Source organism: Schistosoma mansoni, chromosome 4, assembly GCF_000237925.1.
Source record: "Schistosoma mansoni strain Puerto Rico chromosome 4, complete genome".
Taxonomy (NCBI): Eukaryota; Metazoa; Platyhelminthes; class Trematoda; order Strigeidida; family Schistosomatidae; genus Schistosoma; species Schistosoma mansoni.
The window spans coordinates 18,542,342-18,556,150 of NC_031498.1; the positions used below are offsets into that span (position 1 = coordinate 18,542,342).

General features: G+C 33.3%; 1 protein-coding gene and 1 non-coding gene across 2 annotated transcripts; both read left to right on the forward strand.

Annotated features, from left to right (window-relative positions):
• Positions 1-1,212: 1,212 nt before the first annotated feature.
• Smp_160180 (hypothetical protein) lies at positions 1,213-12,047 on the forward strand (the record flags this gene model as incomplete). Its single annotated transcript, XM_018797053.1, has 6 exons — positions 1,213-1,221; positions 3,856-4,126; positions 5,539-5,675; positions 8,352-8,451; positions 10,573-10,716; positions 11,965-12,047. The coding sequence occupies 6 exons, from the start codon at positions 1,213-1,215 to the stop codon at positions 12,045-12,047; spliced, it is 744 nt and encodes a 247-aa protein (XP_018652133.1).
• Positions 7,214-7,280, forward strand: Smp_tRNA_00667_Gln_TTG.1.1. The gene has a single exon. It is a non-coding gene (tRNA).
• Positions 12,048-13,809: the final 1,762 nt, after the last annotated feature.

A 13,809-nucleotide genomic window follows, 5' to 3' on the forward strand; every position in this document is an offset into this window, starting at 1 on the left:
ATCTGTTTTCCCTAAATAAAAAGGCAATAAAGTAGAACATGAAAATTTGGAATGTATGGAATGCAAAATGTATGTATGTGTGTATGAAAAAGTGAGTGTATACATGAGTGTGTCAATTTTTTTAAAAAAAAGGGATATGTAGCTTTTCAGTACCTTACAAGATGGTTTCTAGCATTTTTATCGTTATCTTTTGAAGAAAAACAAACAATTACTAAAAGGCAACTATACAGAGAGGAAATTTAAATAAGCAAGCTTTTTTTCAAAAGCAGTGATCTACTTAATTTAAATACAAGATTTATTGTTAAAAGAAAAGAAAATATATTGAATTCAAACTATCGAGTTGCATTTGTAGCAGGTTATTGTAGGGTAGTTAGTTCGAAAACATTGACTTTATGAAAGATGTTTACCGTTTGGAAAAATATCATATTTCTGTATTGATTACTTTTAGGTTTTTATATATCCATGGTGCTTTTGTTGTATTCTTGGTAGCCATGCCCACTTGTCTATTCTACATAACGCACATATATTTGATTATCAGAGTTCAGGAAATGCCATGAGTGGAGAACTGGTTCTTAATTCATTCTAACATTACATTACAAATATAATAACTCAAAATGTAATTTTAATAGTTGAGATCATGAATAAATTGAAGCTATACCATCATGGAAAACCTGGAAGCACTGGACGGCCGTTTCGTCCCATTATGGGACTCCTCAACTGTTAAAATTACTATAATATCCACAAAACCCCTTCTGATAACTCAAAATGTCCAAAAATCAACAACAAGAAACATATTAGACGATATAAAGGTATATATCAGAAATGCTGTGGATAGATACATGGTTGTTTTTTTCCTTATTACTGAAGACTCAAATAACAGCGACGTAATTTATTAACAAAATTAAAATATCCGAAAAAATAATAAATCAAGCAATGATGGAGATCACAAACTAAGATGCATTGATTTGAGGACTGTTTAACCGTTACTTATAGTTTATAATGTTTTTAAATCTTGCCAATGAAATAATAAAAGTAGCTTATGTAAAACAATGGGTACTAAGGCAATAAACATGCAGTTTTAACAAATATCATTGAATTTATAATTAGATTTGGATAAAAACTCATTAGCTTTTAATATGCAGTGAATTAAAGTTACGCTTTTCCAAGAAGTTTACAATAGTCTGTGTCACTATTTTATCTGAAATTCGTTCGATGGACCCGGTACGCGGACGATGATAGTCTTCTATTTAAATCCCGTAAGCTGAGGATAAATATTACCCATGTTAGCCAGTTTATTCTCATAGCTAGCATTCTTTAGCGCCACTGGGTTAACAATGTTCTAGTCTTAAAGTTGAGCATCTAATTAAATAAACCGAAAACTCCACAGTATAGATTTACGTTACTGGTGAGTATTCGATAGCAGTCAAACTAAACAGATATAGTTATTCGTTTGCGTATCAAATACGAATGATGAACCCAGGGGACGTACTTAAAATGAGATTATTTTCTACTTTGATTTGAATATTTCACATAATGACGGGTAAATCTGACTTATGCTCAATGAGTCATCACATCTAACTAACTGTATATTTATCGGCTTACCTGTATCTGAAACACTAGGCTTGTAAATAATCAATTTATACCATTACTCTGTATAATTTAAGAGTATTTGAAGAGCAGGTAAGCATTACACAACAATGAAGATCTGTTATATCTTTTATTTTTTACCAGTATTATGATCGGAATATACATTTCTAAGTTCTTTGATATCGTCTATTTTATAAGTTCAAAGCCTTAGTGAATTACATTCTTCTAATATAGTTATGCATAAAAACGTGGCTAATTTTATCCACTTAGCCACAATAAGCATGAAGTCATCACCCTTTTTATAAACACACAAATAAATCCTCTCATTTCTCATTTATTTTCTTCAATCAGCGTTAGTGATTATCATTTATATTACACAACCTTTATATCAGCCCATTAAAGTCATTAATCCGATAGTTAGTATCCCTACTCTTATAATATACCTTTTATCTTTAATAACCTGCTTAAATAACTAAATATTGTAGAAAAGTCTTGACCATAACGCATAACATTGATATTTTCATACCTAAAGTGTCTAAATTAATGCTTGTATACTAAATTACAGCTTTCGAAAACCTACTCTTAAGAAACAATCCTTAAGTGGAAGAGCTACTTTTTCGAAATTTTTTATCATAATTAGTGTCATATAATAAAACATAGTTGCACCAATCGAATCACACTTGACGGAGAAGTTTTGGAGGATGTGAAAACCTTTACATATCTGGGTAGTATCATTGATGAACACAGTGGATCTGATGCAGATGTAAAGACGGGGATCAACAAAGCAAGAGCAGCATATTAACAACTGAAAAACATCTGGAACTCAAAACAACAACTCAAAAACCAACATTAAGATCAGAATTTTCAAAACAAACGTCAAGACAGTTCTACTGTATGAGGCAGAAACCTGGAGAACTACGAAAACCATCATCCAGAAGATACAAGTGTTTATTAACAGTTGTCTACACAAAAACCTTCGGATCCGTAGGCCAAACACTATCAACAACAACCTACTGTGAAAGAGAACAAACCAGATTTCAGTGGTGGAAGAAATCAGGAAGAAGCGCTGGAAGCGGATAGGACACATATTGAGGAAATCACCCAACTGCGTCACGATGCAAGCCCTCACTTAAAATCCTGAAGGTCAAAGGAGAAGAGGAAGACCAAAGAACACATTACGCCGAGAAATAAAGATAGACATGAGATGAATGAACCAAAATTGGATAGAACTAGGAAGGAAGGCCCAGGACAAAGTGAGTTCGAGAATGCTGGTCGGCGGCCTTTGCTCCATTGGGAGTAACAGGCGTAAGTACGTAGTAAAATATACTGAAATATGCGAATAGAAAATGAGAGTACACTCGTGTTTTGCCTTCAAAGTACATTTGGCCAAATCAAAATAACACATTACTTTAGCAAATTCCTTTAACACTTAAACATTCAGACAAACTCTTATGATTCAAAATTGTTTTCTTTAACATTTTCTTAACTCGAACAGTCGTTAAAAATCAGTCGAGTGTTGTTTATGGATGAGATCATGAGTCAATTGAAGCTAGACCACCATCGAAAACCTAGAAGCACTGGACGGCCGTTTCATCCTATTGTGGGACTCCTCAGCAGTGCGCATCCACGATCCCGCCTCGCGAGATTCAAACCCAGGACCTACCAGTCTCGCGTCAGAGCGCTTAACCACTAGACCACTGAGCCGGCATCCGACGGTGTTAATGTTAAAGTTATTATTGTTTAGTAAAAGTTATAGCATAAAACTTTTAAAAAAAAACTAACACAATCTGCTAGTAGGATTTTATCAAAATATTTAATTTAAACACTAAATTAAGTATTTACCCATATAACTGATAGTAATATACTTGACAAGTAGTTTTTTTCGTCTGAGTACTAAATAGTTGATTGTCAATTAAAAGACATTACCAGTATATTCAGCTGAATTTCAGTAATATTCAACTTCTATACTATTGGAAGTTTTCTTAATGTTGAACTGAAAATTCCCAGCTTAAAAAAATTGTGTACTTTAACTTTTTCATCATGTGACCTTATTTATCTGAGTTTATTCTCCATGAGTATTTAAACTACATCCTCAGTTGATTGTACAAGTTCAAATTTATTACTAATTAAAGACTATTTTGTTGGTCAGGTCAAAAGCTAATGAGTATTAAGAACCTTCAAGAACAGTTGTCTCTTCAAAATGTTGAACACTTTCAATACATTGATAACTTAATATCATGGTTTTGTACTATTTCTTCTTTTCTATAGAATAAAATGACAATAATGTACAACGGTTGGATATGGAGAAAATATAATTCCCTTATATTTATTGTATTACTTACAGAAATTTATATATATTTATGCAAATATTATTATCCAGATTTATTGTATATCAATTTTCTAAATGGAGTTAATGGTCAATTAAATCTTTGGGTAGATCGTCAATTAGTTATACAGATTATTGAATCAATGCCAAATAATCAAAATATCCCAAGTAAATTACGTTGTCCAAGAAGACTACCTGAAATTCATAGACATAGTAAGTTATGTTCATATATTTTTGATCTGCTTAAATGTTTTTTTTTCATCAAACCTATAAAAATGTAAAATATTTAAAAATAAGCTGACTGTGAAAATCTTTGATAGTCTCATATCGACACTTACTTGCTTACACCTGTCACCCCTCGTGGAGGAACATAGGCCACCCACCAGCATTCTCCACCCAACTCTGTCCTGGGCAATCATTTCCAGTTGTTATTCATCTTTTTCATATATGCTTATTCCTTCAACTCCCAGTGCAGAGTTTAAATGGTCTGAATTATTTTTTCTGGTTAGCGTTCTTTTAGCGAGTTAGTTTTTCTACAAGAGGGGGCCGCCAACCCCATGCCCAACCCTCCTCCCTTACCGGGCCTTGGGACCGGCAGTAGCTCTAAAAGAGCTGCAGGCGGAGTTTCACATCGACACTACATATTTATAATTAATAGTAAATTCCAGCAAAACTATGATTTGATTTTGCTGTCAAAGAGCTATTAACAATACATAAACAGAATCTGAGTTTTGTTCACCAACAAAGAATTGATGAGTTCGAGTCTCAGGGTTACCACTTGACTAGCTACATATGCGCATTATGGATCCCACTTTTAGCAACTATCCTAAATAAAGTATGCTCATTAAGATTGTTAACCACATGAGATCTAACTGATCAATGGTTCATTTTTTCAATTTAAATAACATACTCGAGGATATTATGAGTTGTGTAAATTTAAAATAAATCATTCAAATAATTTTATTTACGAAAACTGAACAACAAGAAACTGACAAGATAATTCATTCATAGAATTGAAGTTTCAAGAATTAATTCTTTACATTTGATTTATAATGTGAGATCCTTACTGCTTATTGTTCATTTTTACATCTAAAACTAATGTGACTAAAGCCGGAAATTATTTTTCCCACGTTCATCACTATTATTGTAGAGTGTATGTCTTCATTAGTCGACCAGATCCATTTTATTTAGTGTGGTTTACAAAAATAGTTAACTCACTAACCCACTTCAAGCTACAAAATATAATCCAGTTGGCAACTATAAGTTATTGACAACAAAACTCAGTGAATCAATGTACAGCTTCACTAAGAAGTTTTTCAGAGCTATGGCTGAAGGAACAGATGTTACACAAACTGATCAGTCATTCAAAAGTTAGTATTCTCAAATCGAATGTGAACCACCTTCTTAACCATCTCAATAATATTCTCGCCATAGTTACAAAAGCAACTTGGATCACTTATGGTGGACGTGTTAGAAGACTGTGGGCTAAAATTACACAGGACTCACATTTCGAGATTTCGTCAGTTTTTGTAAACAAGTGTATTCGTTTACTTTTTGAAAGTTCGCTCTTTGAACACTATGGTAATACGATACCGTCGTCTACTTATTGATTTTTATTTACAAAGTACCCGAACATTTGTTCCTTGTTTTCAATGGACTACTTTTACACGAAGCACTGGATCGCATTTCATTATCTGCCCATAGACCTATCCCTCCACGCATTGATATGTTGCGCGTTAAGTGGAGAGCTGGTTTTGAACGTGTAAGTAATTTAAATCCTACATTTTGTAAATCTGACGGCGATGTTTAAACTAAGTATGTAGACTTGTGTAAAACAGAGATCGCTAAATATGGCCTACCTACCCATTAGTTAAAGTCACCCACTATGTGTACATAACTTAACGCGTTGGAATTGCGTTATTTTCTTTTCCCACTACTATCAAATTGATGTCATCGTATTTTCGTGTTTTGTCGATATCTTACTGGCGATTTGTTTACCATACCGTATTATAGATTGTTTACAGTCAGTTATTCCTGCCTTCTCCTAGCTTATATGTTCTACGTTTGGGATATAATGCACTGTCATATAAAACGATTCCAACAAGTAGACTTCCTAAGTCTGACCACAAATATGTCCTCACCTGAATTCTCAAAGAATAATCTTCTAGCTGAAAACCCTCAAAAATTTGTAGCAAGTATATGATATACTTCAATTTCTTAAATATGTTGAAAAGATGTGGGGTTTTCTAAATAAATTGAGTAAGAACGCTAAAATGTTGGGAATACATTGAACTTTTTCCAAATGTAAAATATTACCCGAAGACCATTTCACGTTAAAATCTTATTTTGATTTTCGTGAGTGAAGTAGTTGACTGTTTTGATCACTCGATTTTCTATACTCATAGCGTAACATCTGGCGAGATTTCAGCCTGTATAGAAAAACCAGTCTAAGTCATCTGTGTCTCATACTTTATTTCGATTTGGTCATCTGAAAGTAAGTATCCTGCTCAGAAGCCTTCTCTGTATTACTCCATGGTCACGGAAGAGAAACTTTAAAGGTACTCCATACGTGTCTACTGGTATGTATATTCGAGGCACTCTTCATGAATCCTGGAATTACCGGATGAAATAATTCAGAAGAATATTAACGAGATATAGTGCATCGGTTGATATAATTGTGAAAATTTAACTGCTCCAATGGTTAAAAAAGGGCCTTAAGCGAATTTCTTAACCTCCCCACCCCAACATGCTATTCTGACTAAAATGGAAGTTAATTGAAAGAGAATCAAAATTGATTACGCCAGAATAACACCAGTCTATTAAGTGATTCAATGATGATAAGAACTATGCAGGAATGTCCAAACAACTCGTTTGCAGTTCATATGATAATTATGATTAATAGTTGAAGCATATAACTAATATAGATGAAAATCAGTCATATTGGGTCAGCTAAACTGATTTTTTATTCCCTCCTAATTTTGACTACAGTATTACCGCTTAAATTCTATTTTTTAATTACATCTACCTCGACTATATCGCTATCATTTTTTTCTTTTATTCTCTCACTACTATACGTATTATTATTTTCACATCACTTCATTTTTTCACTAGTTGCCAACAGATTTTATTCAAACTAAGCTTCATATAAATTCATTTAGTATTGTTTGTTTGAATCTTCCCATCGATGTGTTAGGACTGCAACTGGTCAGTCCCTAATTGGCATATGTGCATACTGTGTGTATTGCCACGATATAGCCTTAATTCAAAAGCATGGTAAGCAAGCAAGTGGCTATCAGGACTCAGTGGCTGAGTGGATAACGCGATGGCGTTTGAAGCGAAAGGTACTGGGTTCGAGTCCCAGAGTGAACATCAACTCTGAGATCCAGGTACATCCAGCCGACGAGTCCCAAATAGGACGGAACGCGCGTCCTGGATTCTAATGCTAACCAATATCCATCTCTGCTTACTAAGCTTCATACAATTACTCATTACCTTTAAGATAATCTCAGTATTGCCGAATTTATTCAACAGAAATATTGTTTCTTTTTGTGATAAAATTACATAAAAATGAAAAAAATGGAAATATTCAGTTATCCTCATTATTTGTTATTTGTTTGGTAATATTACTTAAAAAGAACGAACAAACAATATTTTATTACAATATTAACAGGTGCAACATTTCAGTACAGTAAATTGTTTAAAACACATAAAATTATGAATTTATATTGTTAAACTAAAAAGAAAGTTGTTTTAATAATATATGGTGTATTTAAACTGATGGCCTTCAAATGCCCTAGTACGACCGAAAGTGGGGAGAGTCAGCTCTCCTTCTGGAAATGATCTCACATGGCCACGTGCACACAACAACCAGCAGGGAAGCCCTACTCACTGACTTCTCGTGGCATTACTGTTGTTTACGAAATTGAGAGGACAAAAAGCGAATGTCCGGCGCTTTAACCGGGTTGGTGGATACGGAGGATCCACTTAGGGGAGTTGGAAAACCCTTATTCCAAACCAATTGTGAACATGGGCTCCAGTGTCCTGAGGGAACAGATGGCGTATGAATCAATCGTTGATCACTGGCCACCATGGGACTACATCTCCTTACGTTGTTCCACTGCCTTGTGGATTAGACCTGTAGGTCGAAGGCTCCGGGTGTGGCCCCCTAGGAAAACCACCTGCTTCGGTTTGGGCACCCGGATAGTATCCCAGCTCTCACACAAATCGAATGATTTATGTGGCACATATCTATTTGGTGCTTCCTTGTACCTATGCTTACGTGTTTAAATAATAATAATTTAAACTGATATAAACGCTCAATAAAAATAATGACCATTTTTAAAATAATTTTGTAGGAGTAATCATATCTACTATTTATTACATTGAAATTTTAATGTCGGTCATAAGTTTAACATGCTTTTTATTGATTTATTCATAGTTAACTTACAATATTGATTTGAAGTCAATGAACCATACACTTCTGCATACCCCACTTCTAAATATTGCCAAGTCTGGTTATATACCAGCTACTCAGTCAGGTAATTTAAGTTTTTAAACACAAAATGAATCGTTTCAATGTTTTTAGAGACAACTTAATTACAAAAGTTCGATTGTTTAATGTATTCTGAACCTTTACTTTCAATGATGACCAATATATTTGATGATTCTGTTATTGTACTCATAACATATTTGTTCATTTATATTTGGCTAGTGAAATAGATTTAGCAACCATATAAGCATACTACATGTTTTTTCTCGGAAATGAATTTTAATGTGCTTCACACAAAACTACTTATTATGAAAGAATTATTGTCTGTGACTTGATCATCAAATCCTATTTTTAAAACAAGGGAAAAACTAACCAACAAAGATTGTTGTGTATATCTCCTTCAAATAACAAACTGGGTGAAAACACCTGGATCCTGACGACATTTAGACGAGTGGTCCCTATAAAAAACGAAGAGATCTTATTTCATTTCATACAAATGGAAGCCGGTATGTGTGAAGGGTAATTTTTTGATGGACTAGTTTTCATGGCTGTACATCCATGAATACATAGTTCGAAGTTAGGTCCCAGAACTCAGGAGTTAAAAAATGATACCAGTGAGTGTAGAACGAAGAAAATGAGATATTTAACTCATTCACTATCAAAGTAATGAGTGATAGCACGTGGATCAATGGGCCTCATAACCAAATATTAAGAAATAAAACAAATCAACCCAAAAATTTATTCCCAAAAATCATTTATGAATATTCAAAACTTGACTACTGTTAAGCAGAATCTAGAATCGTATCCTTTAAATTATGGGATCCGAAAAAAATATAATGATCGCACTATTAAATGGAAACTTAAAACCTTTAGATGAATCTTACAAACCAACAGATACCTAGCTGAATTTACTTACCAAGTAACAAATGATACGAATGCAATAGAGCCTCCCAATTCCAAGCCTGTGGAAAATCTGCAAGTGAAAACATTCTTCGCAAACGTCTGCAGAGATAACCAAGCAAAACATTCTATGCTGTAAGTCTCTAAATTTCGATCTCCTACCAACAGACAATACATCAATAAATGGTAGATAAACAGGAGCACTTTAATGTGCATTTACACATCTACTTAATTCTGTGAAGTTTAATAGGTTGACTATATGTTGTATCTCCCTGCTACTTGTGTCCGGAAACAATCCTGCATGGGTGACAATACATTCTAATTAATTATTTTCAGATTGACTATTAAACACCATAAGAACTCAGGAAATTCTGATTACATTGACAAATTATACAGTGCTTAATGTAGTTTGATGAAATTGTTTAGGGAAACCCGAACTAAGATGTTTATGCGCTGCAAAGTGGGAACTTTTCCCCTATGACTTTAGGGTAAAATAAGTACATTAAAATAAATCTTTCGCTGAAATACCTCATTTAAAGATATTTTATGGCTACATAGTTCAGAATATTAGTTTTATTCGATTGTAAGTTCTCAATGTAAACTAATTAGCAAAAATATTAATGTATTGAAATGTATTTCTAAACTGGTATCTCGAATATTCTTACTTTAAGTACTCACTAATGAGTTAATGATCATTTTCAGTTATAAACACAAAATTAAGCAAGTTATAGAAGTATATCTTCATAAGATTATTATTATTATTAGCTTTATTCAATATTATATTTTTGGTACAATATAGAATTCTCAGCACAAAGTACTTCAACAAGTTTCCGTTTCTTACTTCTTCGTCCTTCCTGACGATGAATATTGAGTGATCGCCAGTTAGAACTTAGCAGCCCAGTCAATCGACATCTGGATAATGTACATTCTTGTCGCTGCATATTGCCAGCAACCACGATATCTATGATTAAGCCTTCTGTACCTTTTACAGCGAAAGGTCTTACACTTTTCAGAAACGCACCTGAATAGGTTGTGCGATTAATAGGCATAATGATGTATTAAAGCAAACGAAATCAGATAACTTGTTGAAATATCTAGATGACAGGAACAGGTAGCTCAGATGTTTAAACAGGCCGCCAATGTTCACACACAAAAAATTATGCTACGTTTCAGAAATATAACAAACAACGATATAATATAACAATTAATTGTTCATTATAAAATAATTCTAAATTTCATTGTCAGTAAATTTTTCTCTACTGATTTCCAGATGTACAAATTTCCCTACCATGTACTGGAAAATTTACTGGTATAGCTCCGTTTCAAGTGAGACTAGATGTTCAAAGAGAATTTGAAGGTCTAAGGAAAATTCCACCAATTTCATTTATCGTATACAAATACTGTCTTAGTGCATGTGAGTTAAGAAATAATATTTTTGATTTTATTTCAGATTAATCGATAACAATTCTGGAAACACCCTATTATACTAAGACATTTAGTAAGATAATGAACTTATTTGTTTGATGGTTTACCTGTTAAGTGATATGAAGCAGTAGGTGGGAAGCCATATATTAAGGTGTCGTGCAGGTAGCGACTGTTTACAGCTGTTATTAAATGCATAGATTTAACACCATTAGAATGGTTATTTGAAATATTTATCATAACCCACAAAAAGCTTAGAATGACTGTTCAGTATTCAAAGGGATTTAAACATCATCAGTTGAGACGGCTGGGACACGTGTTACACATGCCCAACCACCGACTGCCCCGACGTGCAACGTTTCATGGTGTAGGCATAGGTTGGAAGAAAGCTAGGGGCGGCCAGACCAAAACATGGCACAAATCCATGAAGTCACTGACAATTGGACTGAGCCATGTTGGTAGGTGCAGACTACCTGGTTGGGATTCGCGAGATGATAGAAATCGATGGTTAGAGACCTTTAACGACATGGCTCAAAATCGTTTGCAAAGGTGCAAGTGCATCCACTCTTTGTGTTCTGCCAAATTCTAATCTTCTGAATGCTTCATGTCCCTATCCTTTTTCTCTTTTCAAATTTATTTCACTGGATTATACTCCTTCAATAACATCTTCAAACCCTAATCTTTCACATTAATGCTTATACTCTTACTACTTCTACCACTATGTGATTTGAATCGACAACTGAATCTCTGTGCTAATGTGGTATGGCAACTCGAACTGATGTACGTACGTACGAAGTTCTACGTTGTGACTGACTGAACTGAAGATATATTTACAAAACAACTTAACATTACTTTTATTCAATAATATTCTATAAATTACTGCTAAATTATCATTAGTTAGATAGTATACAATGATTATAAATAGTGAATACCAGGGATATAAATAGTTCGTGCAAAAGAGCAACTTATTACATGTGGATTGATCAGAAAGTTATGTACTCAAAGTCGACAGTTAATATAACCTTGCTAATGAACGATAAAGTCAGTAATTAAAAGAATATCTCTTTTGCAATAATTAGTAGGTAAAATCATTTCAAATAATAAACCACCAGAATACTAGTGAGAAAAAAATCTTAAAAGTATGGCATTTCTAGTAGTGATGACCAGACGTTAGTTTATCATGCTGATAGCGAAATTAATGTAAGACTTTAAACATCCACTCAGGTTAATACAATTGGAGACAAAAAAGAAAATGTTTTTTTAGAAAAAAACGGGGAAAAAGGCTATACAAGCAGATACCTTAATCACAAAGAGGAAAGGTAAAATCCCGAAGCCACTTGTATAATTGCAACTAACTGCTAGTTATATACCACTCAAGAACATAATCAAACAACCTCGATCAATATAATTTCGTTACAACATAGAAAAACTCATTCTTTTTACTCAGACCTATATGGTTAACTCCAAAAAAATCATTTTTAGCTTTAACAAAATGTTGACAATGTCTCCAATATATACTTAACTTAGACATATTTTGCAACTCTAACAACTACTCCTCAGATGTAGAATATTATGAAACAAAAGAAATGGATTCATACAATGTGTAATGTTATTTTAAAAGTATGTAGACCTAGGAATCAATGAAAGAGAACCACTTCAGAAACATCTGCAAAATATTGACTAGACTACGAATGAAAGTAAATACAAAAAATACAAGCACCCACGCAAGTGAACTGCTAGTTAAGAGTATCGAGACAACCATTTGTCATGTTCAGACTATTGGTAAATTTGTTTACGAACAAAAACACTAATTTGAGAGAACGCTTCTTTGACACAACTTATGATTATCTTATTTTTGCTGATATTTTCTCTGGATTTCATTTCCATCGACCATTTTGTGTACAACACTGTATTTAAACAAACATATAATAACGCAAAGTAATTATAATATTCTATCCTCTTCCCTCTCAATTAGCTCAACACACACGATTCATTATCAAATGCGAATGTCGCGCTCAATGCTTACAATCAAACACATACAACCAGCGACATTCAATTCGAAAGCGTTGTATCCGACGTTGTAGAAAACGTTTTGGACTAAATAATCCAAACCCGAAACAGATTAAATGAACACCAATATTCGGAGGACAAAGATGAAGAGATTGTTGAAAACTAGTTTTCCATTTTGACAGTTACAAACGTTACATGATAAATTTTCAAAGGATAAATTCTTTAAAACTGCTAGACATTTAAGTGCTTCTGAAAAACCTAACGTAATCAAATTCCTCTTCTCCACAAATTGGAAATTAAAGCTATCAAGATTTAATTTAGATAGCATTATACCTGAGCCATATACAGTATATCTGAAACACAAATCTAAAAGTGTAATTAATATTGTTCAACAGTGATATCTCAATAACTTAAATACAAGGTCTGGACATTAATTGTTATTAATTTAATTATACTACTCTTTACTAACAAATAGTATAACTGTCGTTTAACAAGTTACAGAGCAGAAGAGACGGGTATTTTTTACGTTATTTTATTTTGAGTAGAAAACAAACAGGAATACATTTGAATTTATTGATTTGGAGGACATGAGGAGAACAATGATATGGTGCAAGCAGAATGAAGTTATGGTGAGAACAATAAACTTCTGTAAGATCCTTAACGTTTCAGAAAGTTGACTGTCACCCGAACAGTAATCTTAATTCCAAATCTGAATATTTTCATGTCGTACTCTGTAGGATTTACTAAAAAACTAAAAATTCCCAGTAACTCCTCCCAAAAGACATATTTTAAAACTATTTGGTTACATAGTTCCTGGAGATTTGAGACAAAAACTATTACAAAACTCTAGGAAATTTCTGAAAATATCTAATGGCGAATAAAATATTCTACAATTGAGACTTGAAAAATCAACGTATTTAGTTAGCTTTTAGTATGCAAAAGTGAGTAATTTGAGAACCACTTCGATAATGAACTAAAAAATTGAAGAAATACCTTGTTTGTAAGTGTTGAAACAAGTAGAAAATGGCAGAATAATTACGTACAATTATCATCTACGCCATTCATATGTAAACAT